Raw genomic sequence first — 20,823 nt, forward strand, 5'->3', positions numbered from 1 at the left:
CTCTATGAGCAAGTAATCAGATGTAATGATGATGAGTAGGCAAAATCCCAACATCATCCATATACATAATAATAATGATGATGATGATGATGGTCAGCTTCGTTTCTCAAAAAATATTTAGTTTATCATATCAACACTAAGCTCAACAAAGAAAACCATTGCTAAATGCTGTGCTTGTTGTCGTTGTCGTTGGTCTCTTCAAATCCGAAAATCTTATTTAATGTTATGTTATCGATGTTACATAATGATGATGATGATGATGGTTTCGTGTGTATGTCTGTGTGTGTGTGTGTATGGATGGTCACAATCATATATTTCTCCTTCGGGCTTTAAAAAAGTGAAAGTTTTAGTTTTTTCGCCATTTCACCGTGTGTGTTTTATATATTTTATATCATTTCAGCTTTTTTATTCGTTGAAGTGTGTGCCATGTCTGTGTGTATTTGTGTTTGATCGATCATGAAAAAAAGTATCATTTGATAATTTCTATTCTGTGTGTGAATCTCTTTTTCTCTGTTTATTTAATTCAAACTTAATTTATCCAACAACAAGCCGTTTATACCCACCGAAATTTGTCATCTTCAAGTATACCAATCTCTCGATAACCTACCTACGCCTGGTCATTTTTTGAGAAAAGTATGTTGCATAATTTTTTCTGTTTTTTTCATGAATCAATTTTCACCATTTCCCAGTTTTCATTTTTTCTTTTGGCAAAATTTGGTGTTTCTGTATTTTTTGCTTAGTCGATTTATCGGTTGATTGTAAACCATGGATCAATGATCATCATCATCAAATAAACATGGACAGCCAAACAAGCTCTCTCTGTGTGTGTGTATGTTGAAATCGCCACAATTTATATTGTGTTCGAGGTCAACCTATTTCTCATTCTTATTACCTGGTTTTGTTTTTTTCGGTTTTTTTTTGTTGTTGTTGAAGATTTTTGTAGGCTATCTCTCTCTCTCTCTCTCTCTCTCTCTCTCTCTCTATCTTTCTCTAAAATTAATTTAAATTAACCTAATCTAATTAATTTTGAAATTAGATCACCATCATTCATCACCATTGTTATTGATAATGATTTTGAAATTTTTCACACAAGAAATTTTACATAAAAGAAAATAATTCAGTTGAAATATTTTTCTGTTTGTAGTTTGGTGTCATTTGAAAATTCTTATTTACCAATTTTATATCAAAAAAAAAAATTCATTTTTTTTGTTGATAACTAGTTGCATAACAACAACAGTTTGTGTGTGAATAATTTTTTCCTTTCAAAAAAAAGTTGAATGAAAAATTATACTGGATTGCGTGGTTGTGGATAATGGATCATCATCATCATCATCATCATCATGGATCAACCGTTACACCGCGTTGTACGAACATTTTGCAATATTTTTGTTGTGTAATAACGTTGTTGTTGTTGTTGTTGTTGGCATCATTCATTTTGACAATCCTCATCACTTTCATTTGGATGGAACAGAAAAAAATATGTTACAATAACGTGACTTTTTCGTTTTGTTTTGTTTCAGCGATCGATAATAAAAAAAAATGTTGCACTCGTGCCTGTACGTGCTTTCGCCCTCACCTACAACGAGAAACTTAATAACGTTTTTTCCATTTTCACAGCAAAAAAACGTCTCCTCGAGGGAAAGATTTTTATCTCAGCATGTGTATGGTCAAAATGTTTTAATTCAGTTTTGAATTTTTTGTTTTCATTAAAATTTATCAACTAATTTGAGCCTTTGGCTTTTGACGCCCTACAATCTTAACAAAAAAAAACATTGAGGATTGACTTGTTGTTGTTGCTTTGCTTTCTACTACATTCAATGGTGATGGTCAAGGGCTTGAAAAAAAAATCCAAAGATTCAAATCAATGTTATTGGTGTGTGTGTGTGTGTAATTATCTGTTAACGAAAAACAAAAACAAACCATTAATCAATCAAAAGGTGAAAATATTCAAATTAGCCAATTAGTGTTTAGGATGTGTAGCCGTAAATCAGCACCGAACAAAAAAAAAAAACATTACAGAATTCCGGTTTCAAATTTGTTTGGTCTCTGTGAATTGTACAAAACTCGAATTTTCTCTTTTCCAAAGATGAAAAAATTTCCCAAATTTTTAGTCAAGATTGATTTTGAATTGAATTGAAAAAAAGCCGAGAGAGAAAGAAAGAAAGAATAAAAACCGTACGACCGTAACCATTATTGGTATATACGACCTTATTGGTTGAATGAATGAAAACAATCAACCATGCACACACACACACACACACACGAAAAGATTGTTTTATTTTTTGTTTTCTCGTTATTTTGGCTGTAATATAAAGAAGACAATAACACCGAAATCGGTAAAACAGCAGCAAGGAGAAAAAAAATGGTAAAAAGAGCACCTCGTCATTATTGGCGCCAAATGTGAAATAATAACAAATTTGTGTCTGTGTGTGTGTGTGTGTGTGGCAAATCAAATGATTCAAAATTGATTGAACAGAAGAAAAATCAAAATAAATGAATTTTTCTTTTTCAAACTTTTTCTGATTTGATGAGTGTAGTTGATGATTTGTGTGGTGGTTAGATATTCGGACAGAATACACACAGTATCTATGTGTGTGACAGAGACAACGAACTAAATGATCCAAGAATGTGTGATACAGAAAAAATGATTTGATTTCGAAAGAGAGAGAGAGAGATAGAAATAGAAATAGAGAAAGAAAAATGTTTTAAGAAAAGAGAGCCAAGTTTTTGTTGTTGTTGTTGTCGTCTGAAACAGGTCATCATCATCATCATCATCATCACAAACGATTGAACAAAACAAAGAAAAAAAACGAAATAATAATAATTTCTAAAATAGAAAAAATTTGAAACCAAAAAGAAAAGAAAAGAAAAGAAAGAAAGAAAACGACATACTTGTTGTTGTTGTTGGCTACTGTGTGCGTGTGTGTGTGTGTGTGTGTATTGACATTAAAGGTGATTGTGTAACCAAATGATGATGATGGCGATTATGTCGTAATCGTGAGGTCTCCGGTTTTTTTTTGATTAATTTTGTTACATTATTTTAATTTGATGATGAATTTGTTTACCCGGTAGGTAGTCCGGAGTAACACTGTAAAATGCATCTGATAGCCTGTGATAATCAACAAGTGCCGTTTCACTCAATATGGCTTTTCATATTATCGTCATGTTTGTTGTTTTAATCATTGCATTGTTATCTAAATCAACACGTTTTTCATCGTCATTCAAATTGAATGATGATCAATGGTGGTCAACAAAAATGTCGTCCATCATTCAAATTTTACACATACAATTCCGATACTAATGTTGATGATGGTAATGATGGTCAACATGTATTTATTATTACAAAATAATGGTGCCACACTCAAAATAATCAATTCAGTCTGTCTCTGTGTGTGAGTGTGTTTGTTTGTTTGTTATTGGTGATTTGTGTAGATTAACCTGTATTCACAGTGTGTGCATGTAAAATCATGATGACTTTCAACTATTAATTGTGTAATTTGAAAACTAGGTTTTTTCCTAGTGAATAATGGAAAAAAAATGGTAAATTAATTCGATAAATTATCCTGCTGCAATCAAGTGTGCCACTGAATCAAGTTCTTCTTCAATGAATCATTTTTTTTGATTGAAAAAATTTTCAACATTTGAATTGCCAAACATCAACATGTTTGCGTGTTTGAAATGTTTTTCTAAATGTTACACAATTTCAGGTGTGCCATTCCAGCTAATTACCACATCCACCCATCATCATCATCATCATCAGTGTGAATGAAATTCTTTTTCCAATCAAATTTGAATTGATGCAATTATCATTCGTTTCTGTGTTTCGGTGGGGCAATAAAACATCAACATCAACAGCAACGAAATTGAAGTTGAAATTGAAATTGTTTTGTTTGTTTTTTATGACTCAATCGAAAATTTTTTTTTTTTGATTATTTTTTTTAAAAAATGAAATGAATTTTTAATGATACTTTGGTTGAATCGGACTGAATTTTCTTTTTTCGTTTTTGCTTGTTGATCACTTGCCGTCTAATGACACAATCATCATCATCATTATCGATTTCATCAACAAAAATTGCAGTAATGTATTGGTAAGCAATCGCGTTGCGATTTTCTTTATTTATGTAATACATGATGATCGATCAGTTGCATCAAGTTGTTTTGTTGTCCAGTCTTTCTTTCTTTATTTTTACAACATCATCAATAATCATAAAAAAGCGTGTTCTTTGTGTAAATTACCAAATGACCAAATTTCATCATTTTTTGAACAAACAAATGAACATGCAAATGAGCCAAATGCAAATTGCAAAAATTATATTGTGTTTATTTTCAAGGATTCTCATTATTTTTTTTTGTCTCTTTATTTGTTTGATTTGTTGAAAATCATTTTTTTCAGCAAAAAAAAAAAGAAATGAAAAAACAATGACAATGTCAGAATATTGCTTTGCTGAAATGTTGAAAAAAATTGTTCAAATTTTTCTTTTAACAAATTGTGGCCATAGATGGCGCACATGTTTTGTGTTTTAAAAATTTTGTCATCAACATTGATGATCCAGATTGACCAACGAATTCATTTTTCAAACTTAATTTTATTTCATTTCATTACATATTACATATTCAATTTGATGAAGAAAATAATAAAATTACTAAATTTTTTCAACATCGTCTAGATTTTTTTAAATATTGCATAATCATCAATGAGAATGAGTTAATGAGTTATGATAATGATGATTATCGTAGTTGAAAGTGGAAAAATTTCATTTCATGATTTTTAGATTATCCATTATTATTATGGATCATCATAATCCCTGATTATCATCATCATCATCATCACATAAAATAGTTAATTTCAGGAACTTCTGATGGATTTGTTGAATTGAAATCGTTATTTTTGTTATTGTTGTTGCTTTTGTTGCTGGTTTAAATCACGAATTTCCAAAAACTCAAAAAATAAGTTTTAATTTTTTTTAAAAATCTAGATAATAGATTAGATCATAGGCTTTCAGGCTATTAGAGCCACAAACGTAATCGATTGATCGAGAAAACATTGTGTGTGCTTAGATCAATGATTATCGATTCGAAGATGATGATGATGACTGGTAGATTAAAGCAAGAAATAGAGAGAGAGAGAGAGAGATATTATCTTGAAAAAAACGAAAGATTATTATCACACTTTTTGTCCGACGATGATTAACCGTTGAAAATATTTTAATTTTCATTCATTGAAGAGCTTACTCTTTCGCTTTTTAACACCTGTTATCATCATTTTTCTTTTTTTTCAAATAAATAAAATAATCAATTAATGTGTAATGGAAATGAATTTTTTTTAAAAAATCAATTTGTCACTCAATGGATACAGTGAATAAACTTGGATTGGAAATCTAGCGACCGAAATTATCACATTGCATATATTGATGACCATTGATTGATTGATTGAAAAATGTTTTTGTTTACTCTTTTAACCGTCTCAAATCGCTTATCTATCGCTTTATTTATTTGTGGATAAATAAACAAACAAACAAGACGTACATATTCGGTTCAGTTTTGTTCCATTTAATTCGAGATGTTCGGAATGTGAATACGTGCTGAAAGAAAAACAGCTGAAACCAGGAAACTGACAAAAAAATAAAAACGTAAACAGCCATTGATTATTGATTTGAAAAAAAGACAGGATATTATTATTATTATTATTCGGTGAGAAAAGAGTTATGTTGAGTTTTTTGTTTCGTTCGATCAAATATTGAATATCAAATGCCGTTGTTGTTGTTGCTGTTGTTGTTGTTGTTGTTGCCGGCTAACTCATCATCAATAAATATTTGTACCATTTTTTTCTGTTGTTTTGTTCATATCAATGAACTATGAGCTGTCAATCATCAAAAAATTTATAGTTTGACTTTTTTTATGTATTTTCATTCAAATTATCGGCAAGTGTAAGCAGTACACAATTCATGAATGACTGAATGAATGAATTGTGTATATGTTAATTATGTTGTTGTCCAGGTCAAACAATATGCATATGTTTTCGTCGTCGTTGTTGAAGGAAATTTCAATTAAGAAGAAAAAAAAATTTTCGATTTTTCGTTTAGTTTGATGATGATGATGATGATGATGTGTGTGGCCTTTTATTTTCATTTCATTTCATTTTTTCTTATTATTGCTCCATGACAATGGCAAAAAAAAGCTTTTCTTCATTTTCTTTTTATTTTGACATCTTTTTTTTCGTAACTAACTTACCTCAAAGCAAGAAAATCGGGAATTCCTATTGTCCAGGCAATAGTGTGTCTTTTTTAACTGTTTTTTGTTTGTTTGTTTGTTTTTTTCCGATTGATTGATTGATTGATTATTGAACGGTATTTTTGTTGTTGTTGTTGTTGTTGTTGCTATTATTATTGTCATTTCGGATAAATAAATGGTCAAAATTGTGGATAGATTTTCTCTCTCTCTCTCTCTCTCTCTTTCTCTTACAAAATTAACTCCACGAAAAGACATTTCCATCATCATCAACCAGATAATAAACAAACAAAAGTTGACGTTTGTTTTTTCTGGTTCTCTTTTTTCGTCATAATTGAATTTTCCATTGTGTAAAATGAATTTTTGAACTTTAAACCGCCACCACCACCATCACATCATACCACCATTGGTTCGATTGATTTTTTTTCTTGATTCAATTCGATACGATTGATTGAAATGAAATGAAATGAAAAAAAAGAAAAGGAAAGTCATTTTGGGAGCCAGATGTGTATGTGTGTGTGTGTGTGTAATATATGGAAAAGTGAAAAGGAAACGAAACATGCATCGTCATCATCGTCTTATTTGATTTGACTTGTGTCTGAGAAATTCGTTCCGATAGTTAATTAGTTAATGATAGACGTCATATAGTTTCCGGCGTAATAATTTTTTTTACTTCTTGCAATCTTTGTCGATGATCGTCGTCGTTGTCTCTTTCAATTTTCTTAAGATTTTTTTTTTTTTGTATATATTGATCGATTGTCAGCTGGTGGAAGCCAGCCAGCCCGTCAGCCCACCACCACCAGTCAACCCCACATTCATTCATTTATCCATACATTGATCTAATCTAATCTAGTATTGCAAATCAAATTATCGAGGCTTATTTGAAGCTGCCTGTTTTGTTTGTGTGTGTGTGGAAAACACTTAGTCATTATTAAATAGCAAATTATGATTTCTTGTACCAAAGTTCGAGAGTTTATGGTCCTTGTTTGTTTTTTTTCTTTGTATGTACATAGTTTGTCATCAACATCGTTGTTGTTGTTGATGAGAACTAGCCAGCTAGAAAAAAACGGAAAGTAAACACGGAAAAAATGCATATATTTGTCGATGACAGCAACAGCACATTATCCGATCATCATCATCATCATTATCACTTTTTTTATTTTATCGATAAATTGAAATTGAAATTGAATCGAAAAAAAGAGGAAATTTTCTCTGTCGATGATGAGGTTAATTCGATAAATCCGTTTTGAACTTGATCACCAAGTAATTCAGGTTCAGATTATTTTTTTTCTTCACTCTAGTATCTGTTCTGAGAAACTGGGATGAACTTTTCGATGAATCGATTAAGATGAATTATTTTTTCATTTAAATTTATTTAAATTATTATGAGATAATCGATTATTCCAATTGATAATCGAATTTCGCTCTCTCTGTGTATGTGGGGTGTGTGTGTATGAAAAATTGATTTTTTTTCTTTCTTTCTTAATTGAATCTAATTATCCGTATCGATTCATGGAATCATTTTTTTCAAAATAATTTCTTTGAAAATATAAGTATGTTACAAACAACTAACAAGTTTGATTGATTGATTGAATGATCGATGACAAATCAAATCAAATCAATTATTATGATTTTTTGCCCATAATCAAATTAAATTTTTCATTCAAATTGCCATTCATCCATCATCATCATCGTCATCATTGCTATCATGACAAATCATAGAAATGAAATCTTTTTTCAAGAAAATTATCCGATAAAAAAACCTTTGTACTAATAATTAATAATTGTTAATTATTATTATTGACACAACAATCGATAATTGATAGTGTTTGTGTGAAACCCGAGAAAAAAAATCTTTTACGTTATTTTCATTTTTTATTTGATAAACAAGTTTTTTTTTGTTTTCATTCTCTCTCTCTCTTATTATGTGTTTATATTGTCATTGTTTCTTGTTTGTCGTGACAAACACACACGCATACACACACACACATGAGTACCGGGGATTTCTTTTCTTTCTCGTCAATCAACAAATCAATCAGATCAATGATTATTTTTCTCTTGTATTTTTTTCGAATTTGAACGTCGGAACAGAAAAAAAACCAAATGTATTCTAAGTGATTGTCACAACTTGTCATCAATAATTTTTTTTTCTTGTTTTCGTTTCATAATTTCTTTCAATCACCATCATCATCAATTATTGTTAGATGATCATCAACAGCATCATTGACACAGTAGTATAATTTCTCTTTTTTTGTTTTCAATCACATCACATCATTGATTGAAATGAAAAAGTTCATGTTCGTTTGTGTCGGTTCATGGAATATGTCACTCTTTTATTTATTTTTTATTTTTATTATTGTTGTTGTTGTTGTTGTTCTTTCATATTTTATTTTGGGGGGAAGGAAGAAAGAAAGAAAAAATGTTCTTCCGTGATCAACAATTTATGTAGACGCATGCGTACGTTGTATATACAGCAACAAGTTGTTTGTTGTAAACTTGTTGATGTTGTTGATACCAAGCCAAATAACAAGTAGCAGCAGCAGCAGCTCTATCCAAAAAGGATATTTATACCTGGATGATTGAATCGAATTGAAAATCATCATAGACAACAAAACACATATATCAGAACGACTAAACGACCAAAACCAAATAGACAATTTCGAACAATAAAGAAATGCAGAGATTTACAAAAAAAAAATCTTGTTTCGGATGTGTTTTTTACATTCACTCACTCACTCACTTATTCGTTATTAAGAATTGAGAGAAAAAGAAAAAAAACGTCAAGCATGAAATTACCCAAACACAGACACACACACACACACTTGTACAAAACATGTACGAACTCGAAATTTTTAAAGAAAAAAAAATCTAAACAAAAAAAGTGAAATAAAATTAGGTCACCTTTAAATTAAAAATTTTCAACAAGAAACAGAAACAGAGACAGAAAGAGAGATAGAGGTATGTCATGTTTTACGAAATAAAAACGAAAGAGCAATAACAAAAAGAGTTTACACTCTACTACTCTAGCTTTTCTGTTATCTTTACTTGTTTGTTTGTATGTTAACCTGTTCGTTACCTGACAAAAAAACTACTCCTAAAATAAAATAAAAAACGGTATTTGATTTCGTTTTTTTTTTCTTCAAAATTCACATTCACATCATCACTATGATGATTGTGATGATGATCTAGAAAGTGTAGCATTTCTCTCTCTCTCTCTCTACACCATCCATTTCTTGTTTCTCATAGAAATTTTTTTCCACTTCTCTCTCTCTCTCTCTCTCTCTCTCTCTCTCACTCACATGATTGATTTGAAACAAGACCAGAAAAGAAACAAAACAAAAAAGGAAAAAAATGACTAAATATTGATAAAAATCAAAAGAGAATTATGATAGATGGATAGATATGAATGAGAGATGGTAAGGGCAAATAAAAATGAAATAAAAATAAAAGGAAAAGGAAGTAGTAAAATGTAAACATCTTTCAATCACAATTGTTATTTGAATGATAATTATTGATTTTGATGTTTTTGAACCCGAGATATTTTTGATTCTTAAAATTCACAATAATTGAATAATGAGAATTGGATTCAATTCAATTTGACAACAACATTTCAGACTTTATGTGCAAAATGTTGATGTATGTTATATTTTTCGATCAACTCCTACCGCCCTGTTTTCCTTATAATAACAACAACAACAACAAAAACTCAAAAAACGCGTAGTGTTTGTAGAAAAGCACGAGTTTCTACATCATCATCATCATATTATTATGGATGCCGTTATTATTTTATTGTTGATGATGATGATGATGATGATGATGTAGCAAAGAGAAGAAAAAAATCTAAAAGTAAGAAAAAAAGCAAGAGAAAGTAAATTTTTTTTTACAACGACAACCATGATGATGATGATGATGAAAAAGTAAAAGAGCTAGATCAACAAGTGTGTGTGGAAAAGAGATATACAACAAACGAACACGCCAACAACAACAACAACAACAACAACAAGATACAATATTGGCGCCCAATTGACTTTTTTAGCCAAACATTTTCTTTTTCATTTTCATTTTCTTGCTAAAGAAAAAGAAGAAAAAAATAACGATAAAGATGTTGCCGTAGTTTGTTTGTCGTTTCGTTCGTTTGTTCGTACGTTTTTTTCGTCGTCGTCTTCGTTGTTTTTGCCATCGTCATCGTTGTTGTTGTTGTTGTTGTTGCTGTTGATGAATTCGTTTCAAAAATTGATGATCCAAATTTTTTTCACTTTTCGTTCATAAATTTATCCATGTTGTTGTTCGAAGCCATGACCAAAAAAAATGATGAATGAATAAGATTTGTGTGTGTGTACGTGTTTCGGTTCGGTGATTCGGTGGATTATAAACCCCCGAGGATTATTCCAAAGGGTTATTTTTTCGACTATTTATTGTGATTCACCAAAAATTGTTCATGTCAACCAAAACAACATTAATTTCATCTTGAATCCTGTGATAAGTTTGTTTCGTAAATATGATGATGATGATGGTGATTGATCATAATAATGTATAATCGATACATTCAGATCACCAGTAACAACAACAACAGAAACGATGATAATTAAATGACAAAAAAATGATCTGGTCATTCTAACAATGTGATTGATTGTACATATCGACATCATTCCATCGTCATCATCATCATCATCATCATCATCAACATTTCCTCATCGTCATAATGTGAAAAAAAACTCGTGATTCAAACATCACGAGAATATTCTCCGTTATTTTTCTATACTCACCACTGACCCATCAACACACCCACACACATACACATTTTGAAAGTTTGATGGTAGGTGGTCATAATGTGTGATTTTGTCTGAAGGACAACTCATCATTCATTCATTCATTTGAATGTTCAATAAGTGAAATAAAAAAAAATTTATTGAAAAATTTTTTGTGGTAAAAAATTGAAAGAAATTCACTCGTCGAGCAGCAACAGCAGGTAACTGAACGTGAAAGTAGGAAATGTGATACTTCCTACTCTATACTCTTTTTTTCATAAACGATAAAAAATCATGAGAAAAAAAATGAATGAATGATAATCATTTTGTCTTTTGGCATCCAGTGCATTTCATCAATCTGTTCATCAAAATGGTGTATTGGATTTTTTTTTGTTGCTTGAAAAATTGATTCGTTTCTTCTCATTCATCGTCGTCGATGATGATGATAATGATGATGGTAGGATGTTTTCGTGTGTGTGTGTGTGTGTTTGTAATATTATCCGTTTAATAACATTTTCAATCAACAACAACAACAAAATGAAAGTATCAATCAAAAAATGAAAAAAAAGTATGACAACAACAGAAAATTGCGATTCAATCAATTGAGATGATGATGATGATTTGCATTTTGTTGCCATTTACAATGTCCACTCTTTTTTTCTCTGTCTTTGTGGTGGTGTGGATATTTTTTCTCACCATTAAAATTAATTCATGCGTGTCGGTCAATGATCATGTATCATTGTTAAAGATTGAATTTTGATTTGCAAACGAGAATTCAAATCCAGATCCGGTAATCTTGTAAATGGATGTGTAGTTGTTGTCGATGTCCATGAAATTTTCGTTTCTATTTTCCCGGATAAAAAATCAAGATCGAATAGAATATGCAGAAAAAACGAAATTTTTTTTTTGTCAATTTACTTTCCAACCATCCATATATGGTGATTGATAATCACATATTTTACAAAAAAAACAAACAAACAAACAAACAAACAAAAAAACTAGGAACTTGTCATCGTCGTCTTTTTTTTCGTTTGGAATAAAAAGTTAAAAATTAATTTTTTTCCGTCCTCATTTTTGCTCGTTTGGGTCGCACCCAACGTGAAAAAAAAGAAATTTTTATCTTTTCTTTGAGAAATTCGTCATAAAAAATACGTGGACGATTATAAAAAAAAGACAAACTTTAATAAATATAAGGATGAGGATTTTGTTTTTGCAAATCCAAAAACAGAAATAAAAATCTCTGTTTGGTCCTTTTTTGAAGATTCGTATCATCATCATTCGATGTTTTTTTGCTGATTTATTCGTGATTACTGGACGACATAAAACAAATGCTGAGATGATGATGATGATGATGAGGCGTGATAATCATCTTAACACAATGAAAATGAAACTTATACTTTTGAAAATGTTTCGATAATTTTCACTTGTTCGTGAGATATACTCGATATTGATCTAAATGTGTGTGTGTGTGTGTGCAACGTACACATTCGGAAAATTCCATAAGGTTGTGATTTTTGAAATTTTTTTCCATAATTCTTATTGAAATTTTATAAACTTTTTTTGTTATTCGTAAATAAAAAATCGTGAATAATGTTTGTAGCACGTCACGTATTTTTTGTTTTTTTCTTATTAGAATCAAATTTGATCCAGGATTTATAATCAAATGATTGTGGTCTTGAAGTTTTTTTTTTCGTTTGAATCAGACATCATTTCTTTTAAAACATCCTGCTTAATGTTGTTGAAAGTAATCATCATGAATCATACAAATTGTCCATTGGAAAAGATGTAAACTTTCCAAAGACAACAACAGAGAAAAAAGATGAATCGATTGACGCGATGATAAATATAACGATAATCTTGTGAGGATCTCTCTCAGTGTGCGTTTAATTGTCAAAAAACAACAATAGCAACTGAAAAAACAAAAAGGACGTTTGATTTATATAAAAAAAAAATTATAAAAAACCCTGGTTGATGAAATTAATCATTGTGATTGTTTTGACCAACAAAGATTATGATGATGAAAGCGATAATTAATAATAATATGTGTGTGTGTGTGTGTGTCAGTTTATAATTATATAAAGAATGATTATTGCATAATTCTCTTGTTTTTTTTTATAAATTCACAATTCATAGTTGTTGTCCTGTTCGGCTAGGTATAGAAATTTTTTCTACTTTTTCTATGACACATTTTCGTGTTTGAAAATAAAAGTTTTTTTGCTATATGTTTCCTAATCATAATAATAATAAGCTTGACATTTTTTTTTCTTTTGTCATCATCATTGAATTATTCATTTGAATTGAATCATTTGTTGGTCATTTTTCTGTGTGTGTTTGTGTTTGTTTGTTTGTCTGTTGTTGTTTTCAAATCTCGTGAATGAAAACAACGACAACAACATGCATGAGATATAGCCTCAACCTCATTTCTTATCTGTTTTTTTTACACAATTATATATTTGTGTGTCTATTTTGAATGAAACTGAATGTTCTATCTATCTGTTTGAATTTAGTAAATGAAAAAAAAACATCAAAAATTAATTGTTTAGTTCGAATATGTATGGATTATAATAATCAAACAACACAAGAGACAATAGATTTAACACTTTTTTTCTGTTTTTGGCGCCCAAGTGCGATTCCTGTCATAATAAAAAATAAATAAATTCAAGTTCTTAAGGGCGATGAAAACAAAATGAAAAAATGCATTGTGTTTATTCATCAACATGAATATAAAACAATCATTGTATTTGGTATTGAATTCTTCTGTCGTGTTCTATATATCGTCTCATGGCCATTTTCATTTTGTTACATGCATACATTCATTCATTCAGTCATAACTGGCAAGGATATTGAAGTTGTTTTTTTCTTTTATATTTGCAAAAAAAATTCATTGATTGACCATTGTTTCATGTTATCACATCATCAAGATTATAACGAAATGTCCAGATCTGTTTTCAATGACGGATGTATGTATTATGATGATGATAATGATTATCAATAGACATGTATCAATTGATCGGATCAAATAGATACATATGGGTTGAAAGAAAATTTTTTTTTTTTGATTGAAAAAAAGAGGGAAATGTATCGAATGACAATAACCGAACCGATTATTTTCATGATCTCGAATAACACAAACTAATCTATGACGAGAAATCTTGCTCGATTTACAGGCAATTTTTTCGTTACTTTTCCAATATCTGTTGTTTGACTTTCTTCACAACGTACGTTCTACAATGATCTACATGGTCAATATCTTATGAAATGACTTATGAGACACTACTACAGGTGTTACACAGACATGATACGAGATCATTTTTTGGATCAATCAAAACAAATCATATGGCCGACAACGAAATTCGTTAATTTCAACTTAAGAAACTTGTTCAGCTCGGTTTGTTGTTGTTATTTCTTCTTCGCTTCAATTCGTTTTCCTGTGTGTGTGTGTGTGTCAAATCATTGACGCGTGTACCATTTGTGATTTCGAAAACGTTATTTTTTTGCCAAGAAAAAAAAATGAAATATAACGACAACTTCCCGTGTGTAATATATAGATGTATAAATATTTTTTTTGCACACGGGTTATTGTCAAAAGGTGAAATTGAAAATGATTGGAATAAATAAGATTTTCTCTCACTTTCTGACGTTTGGTGTAATTGAAAAAAGTTAATGTTTTTATTTAAAAAAATGTCAATTTTTTTTCATTGCCAACCTGTGTTATCGTTGGCCATTTCTTAGTAATTTAGTTTTGGAATTTGAAATAAATAATGTAATGGTATCCATGAGTGTGTTTGTGTGTGTGTGTGTCATATTTAGTATTTTTTTCTTATTAATAATCCAAGTCAAATTAACTTTGTGTGTTTTTTTTTATTTCATTTGAATAAATAGTTTCTACACATTACACATTTCGGTCCAACATTGATCAAATTTCTCATTTGAATAAATGATAAAATAGTGAACAGATCGAAAAATTCTTGGAAAAATCAATTTGAATTTACCAAAAAAAAAAAAAAAAAAAAAAATTCGAACCAATCAATCAATTAATCTTTCATAACCATCATCACATTCATCGTGTTCTTTTCATATATATAACCATCGTGTGATCTTTTTTCTCATTAAATTCTGTCATGTTTGAATCTTATTTAATTTCAACGAAAAAAATTCAATCATCACCGATTACCACATCATCACTGTTATCAATAAATGAAAGACAACGACGACGACGACGACGATTTAATTATCGATTACAACAACAGGCGAATATTAATTGCCATCACTACCAATACCACCATCAACATTATCACGACCCACAGCAACAAAGTGGACATCATAATGATGATAAGAATGTGGATGAATATCGACAACAACAAACCACCAACAACAATTTATTCATTAATAAACAAAACATTAATCATACTGATAATAATGATCGATTATCATCGATTATTATTACAACGAATAATTGTAAACAACAACAAAAACAAAAAATGGCCACCCAAATTCACAATAATGATGATAAAACAACGAAAAGAAAATCAGCATTGTCAGCGGCAGCATCACCGCCATCAATATCAACAACGAATCGAAATGAAAAGTGGATCAAATGCAATCATACAGCAACAATTTATTTTAGTTTCCTAGTCTTTCATCTATTATTAACTACATCATCCATTTTTTGTTTAACAATTTTAGATAAACAAACCGATTCTATTGCCAAGTATCCCGTAAGTTTTTTTTGAAAAAAAATCTTGAACATTTTTCAAGAGAAATGAAGAAAAAAATAAGTCATTCATAATTCAAAATTCACAATTGCCTTAATTCTGAATAAATTTCCATTGTACGCGTGTGTGTGGACAACATGTTGACAACAAAATTACACACACATGTCATCAATCAATAGATCATTTATCAATTTTTTTTTGTTTTTTTTGGGCGTCATTGTTGTATAATAGTTTTAGATTAATGATGATTGAAACATTGATGGATGCACACAGCACAAGCCCATTGTTTTTGTTAAGATTAAAATAATAATAAAAAAATTGAAATTCCAATCAGCATTCGACCCAGAAAAACATGAAACAATATCTGTATAAACATTTTAATCATCATATGATTAAAATGTTGTTTGTCTCGTATAAAGGTCAAAAAAAAAATTTAGATTAGACTGTAGAATAATAGATTTTCATGTCGAAAAAATCTATTAATCGCGAGGCCTCTTATTATTCAGAGGCCCATATGTGAATATCAATCATTTTATTATATTCAATATATTATGGGCGAATAGAAATAAAATTGAAAAAAAAATTCTGACAAACAAATAAAAAGAAAACAAAATTCGGGTGGAACTACAAGTTCGCGCGTAAATTGTAATTAAAATTTGAATTTTTTTTGAAAAAAAAACAGCGATGTGTTTGCCATCTGTCGATGAATATTTAAAATAAATCTTTTTTTTCATCAACTTTAAAATTTAGATTCATAAACACATGTCCAAACAAGATCTCCTTTCGGTGTTTTATGTTGATTCTCATGATAAAGGTGAATTTTGATTTTATTTTTTGTTTTTATTGGAAATTTAATCTAGTTTTTTCTTTGTCAATTTAGTGCCCGAATATGAACTATCCAGTGTCAGGCTGTTGACCAAACGATCAATACAAAATGACGATGCAATAAATAATAATAATGATGACGAACAACCACGACATGAAGTATATTTAAAAGCATTTGGACGTAAAATGCGTCTAAAATTACGTGATAATAATGATTTCAATGAAAGAGTTAAAGATATGAAAGTAATTATTGCTGAAACATCACGAACAACTGGTAAATTACAATATGTTGAAGATTTAACAACCGCTGTAAGTTCATTTATTAATTGATTGAATCCATCCATTCATAATCATTGTTTTTTGATGGTCAATGTGAATAACGAAATGATTTTTCTTTCATTTATGCAAAACATTTGATTGATCAAAAGGACACGCAAAATATTGGCACAAGTTATCATGATAAGGATAATATGGCTGCCATTTTTCTTGATCATGATTCTAGGGGCAAAGTACGATTGGTAAGTTGTTTGATTTTGTTTTTTGAATAAATTAATTTCTAATTAATTCAACTTTTTTTATTTTCCTCTTCTGAAAAAAATCAATTAATTTATTCGACCTCAAATGAATGAATTAATACTAATCATCATCAATGTGACCGCCATTCAAACATGAAATTTTGAAATTTTCTTTGATTAAAGCATGGAACGATTGGCAACGATCTAGTGATAAAACCGATCCCAGAAACAATTGATACAAATAATCATCCATCATTGAATGAAGTGGATACTACCATGATGGATAATGTTATCGATCCGGATGACGATGAAATGTTTTTGAATGATGATGATTTTAAACAATTTAAACGACAACAACATATGAATCATCAAAATCAGCTCAAGAATGATGATGGTATTCATATCAAACAAACGGCCAATTCAACTGTACAAAAATCATTTGATGATGATGGAACAAATGAAAATATCCATGTTATTTATAAAAGAAAATTTCACCAACATTATCAGCCAACTGATTTTGGTAAGTTTCTGTGTTAAATCATCGACATTTCACATTCATTTTAATTTCAATAGCCGAGTTGGAACAAGGTGATAAAACCACAACAGCCGCAGATATATTATCACCACAATGGTTAGGAAGTTTTAATGAAACAATAATGAAACGTACGGCACGTCGAAAAAGACAAGCACCCGGTACTGTTTGGCCCGAAGTATTATTAGTTGTCGATTATGATTCCTTCATGTTACATGGTGCAACAAGTCGTGATGTGAAACGTTATTTTATTAGCTTCTGGAATGGTGTCGATCTTCGTTATAAATTATTGGCACATCCACAGATTCGTGTCAGTTTGGCCGGTATGATTGTTGCAAAGGTATAGAGAGATTTGTTTTTTCCGTATTGAATTGAAATTACTTATAACTAATTAATCATTTATAGGATCGAGATGCAACACCTTATTTGGAACGTAATCGTTTACGGCCACCAAATGCCGATGCAGTGGATGCTGCTGGTGCATTGACCGATATGGGAAAATATCTTTACCGAGAAGATCGTTTACCAACATATGATATGGCCGTTGTTATTACTAAATTAGATATGTGTCGTCGTCGTTATGAAGGTGGACGTTGTAATCGTGGTACAGCTGGATTTGCATATGTTGGTGGTGCTTGTGTTGTCAATAAACGTTTGGAAAAAGTGAATAGTGTTGCCATCATTGAAGATAGCGGTGGATATAGTGGCATTATTGTCGCTGCACATGAAGTTGGTCATTTGTAAGTTTATCTCAAGTGTTGTTTGATATTTATTTAAATCCAATTGATTGATTGATTGATGGATATGATGATGACGAATGAATGAATGACATGAACGATTTTTTGTTTACTTTTTGCTAAGAAAACTTTTCATATTTTCTTTTTCTTTTCATTACTGATCAAGACTTGGCTGTGTACATGATGGTTCACCACCACCAAGCTATCTAGGTGGTCCTGGTGCCACTCGTTGTCCATGGGAAGATGGTTTCATTATGAGCGATCTACGTCACACTGAACGTGGTTTCCGTTGGTCAACCTGTAGTGTTGAACAATTTAAACATTTTCTAAAGTTGGTTTTTTGATTTTTTTTTATTGAAAAAATTCTTATTTAATCTCCTTTTTTTCTCTTTACTTCTAACCGATGATGATGTGTGGTATTTCGTTTGTTTTTGGTTAAAGTGGTGAAACGGCAACTTGTCTATACAATTTTCCGCATGAAAATCAATTATTACCAAGAGTGTTACCAGGATCAATGCTTTCATTGGATGAACAATGTAAAAGAGATCGAGGAACGAATGCTTGTTTTGTATGTTTATTTGTTGATAATAACCTTTTTATTTGATTCGATTTGATTTGATTTGATTTGATTTATCATTCTTTTTTGTCATTGAAAATCTTATAGAAAGATTCTCGTGTATGTGCACAATTGTTTTGTTTTGATAGTGCTTCCGGTTATTGTGTTTCATATCGTCCAGCAGCTGAAGGTTCATCCTGTGGTGATGGCCAGGTAATTGAATTGGTTAGCATTGAAAAAATAGCTCATCTAAATTGGTTATTTTTTTTATCTCTAAATAGATTTGTAGAAATGGTAAATGTTTAGCTGAAATGGAAAACATAATACCGGATTTTTCACATGTACAACAATCGATACGTCCAAAACCAGATAGATTATTATCACGTATTGATTCGGCACCACCATCATCACCACCAATGCATATACCTCCATTTCGACGTGGAAATTTACGATTTCCACGCCGTGATCCATTTTTTCATCATCATCATCATAATAATTTCTTTCCACATGCATCAGCATCTGAACATATTGATGTTATTGATGAATCAAATAGCCAACAGCATCAACATAGACATTAACGACAACAATGATGCAATTATGCCAAAAAAACTCTTTATTCCAATTGGATCAATCAATCAACGATTATTATTACGGTTTTTTCCATTATTGTTAATGTATAATTCTGCTGTTGTTTCGTTATACATATAGATTGCTATTTTATTAATTATTATCTACCTGGCCTGTGATACTATACAGAACAAAACAAAACAAAACAACCAATCATACAATCATACACGAAAATACAGATAGAAAGAAATTTGGAATTGTTCATTGAATCTGTAATTAGTCCAATTATAATTTAATCATCATCACTACCATCATAGCCAACACCATCACACACACACACACACACATACATACACTGTGATACAGTGCATAACATTTCACCACCAAAAAATTGTCATTTGCGTTATAAATATATCTCGGGGATTTCGGGGTTAGAACAAAACAAAAACATCACATGGTAAAAGGGACAACGACAATTACAAAACCAAATCAAAATATTAAAAGCCATCAATCAATCAATCAATTAATCGACCATCATCATTATATCGTGAATATTCTTCATTTTCATTCATTCATTCATTCAAATTCAATATTACATACACACACACAAACATAATCGGCTTGTAGATTTATTTAGTACCACACACATATACACACACACACATTTAGTAGTTGCGAAAGGATTGATTTTTTTCATTTCTTGTATCATACAATGTTATTATTTCATTTCATCTTTTCTGTAAAATTAACTATCCAATTTGATCCCACTTTTGATTAATTTGTAATGAGCAATTTTTTTTGATTGATTAATTTTTTTTATTGTTGTTGTTTATATTATATTATTATTATTATTATTGTAATTCTAGCGCTTTTGATTTGTAGCACTTTGCTGAAATTTTTCTGTATGTTTGGTTTTTTCAAAAAAAAAATTTGGATTTTTGTTTATTTCCTTTTGTTTTTTTTTGTGTCAAGTTTTCATTTATTATTCTTATTATTGTTTTTTTTTTTGATTCGCTCATGTAATAAATCATATATTCATCAATTTTCCGTTTTTTATGTCATTCAATTCACGTTGTTCGAAAGTCCAATGATCCAAAACATTGATAATAGAGCCAGATTGGACCAAATTCACGCTTTCAAGGATTACCAAAACGATTATTATGGTGATGATGATAATATCAATCTAAAATAAACCGAGTAAATAGCACAAAAAGAGAATTGAATGTGTGGGATTAATTTAATTTAATTAAAATTCAAATTTTTTTCTGCTTACATAAAATTTGCAATTATGTAATTGAAGAGGATCAGAAATTGTTTTTTTTATTCTTTTCAATAGAAAAAACCCATAATGGGCTTATTATTATTATGATTGAATTAATTAGGAATGAATGAACCATCAT

General features: G+C 30.0%; 1 protein-coding gene across 4 annotated transcripts; it reads left to right on the top strand.

Moving 5' to 3' along the window:
* The first annotated feature begins 380 nt into the window (after positions 1–380).
* On the top strand, positions 381–20,465 carry sona (sol narae metalloprotease). 4 transcript variants are annotated; one of them, XM_075728402.1, is made up of 13 exons: positions 2,913–4,082; positions 10,522–11,197; positions 14,859–15,694; positions 16,442–16,505; positions 16,572–16,825; positions 16,945–17,034; positions 17,215–17,551; positions 17,605–17,903; positions 17,969–18,303; positions 18,467–18,631; positions 18,742–18,868; positions 18,965–19,069; positions 19,138–20,465. In XM_075728402.1, the coding sequence occupies exons 3-13, from the start codon at positions 15,098–15,100 to the stop codon at positions 19,432–19,434; spliced, it is 2,670 nt and encodes an 889-aa protein (XP_075584517.1). In that variant the 5' UTR covers positions 2,913–4,082; positions 10,522–11,197; positions 14,859–15,097; the 3' UTR covers positions 19,435–20,465. The 4 variants fall into 4 exon arrangements, with proteins under 4 accessions (XP_075584518.1, XP_075584517.1, XP_075584519.1 ...); XM_075728403.1 differs by lacking the exons at positions 2,913–4,082; positions 10,522–11,197 and adding an exon at positions 381–633; XM_075728404.1 differs by lacking the exon at positions 10,522–11,197 and having other exon boundaries at positions 2,913–4,088.
* The last annotated feature ends 358 nt before the right edge of the window (positions 20,466–20,823 follow it).

Source organism: Dermatophagoides farinae, chromosome 2 (assembly GCF_024713945.1).
Source record: "Dermatophagoides farinae isolate YC_2012a chromosome 2, ASM2471394v1, whole genome shotgun sequence".
NCBI lineage: Eukaryota > Metazoa > Arthropoda > Arachnida > Sarcoptiformes > Pyroglyphidae > Dermatophagoides > Dermatophagoides farinae.

What these genes read in the sequence shown, in the direction of transcription:
- sona (XM_075728403.1), top strand. Translation starts at nt 15,098, where the DNA reads ATGTTTGAATCTTATTTAATTTCAACGAAAAAAATTCAATCATCACCG. An exon ending in CAATTTAAACATTTTCTAAA is followed by an intron (nt 18,632 to 18,741) that starts GTTGGTTTTTTG and finishes TTTTGGTTAAAG; the next exon opens with TGGTGAAACGGCAACTTGTC. An exon ending in CATCCTGTGGTGATGGCCAG is followed by an intron (nt 19,070 to 19,137) that starts GTAATTGAATTG and finishes ATCTCTAAATAG; the next exon opens with ATTTGTAGAAATGGTAAATG.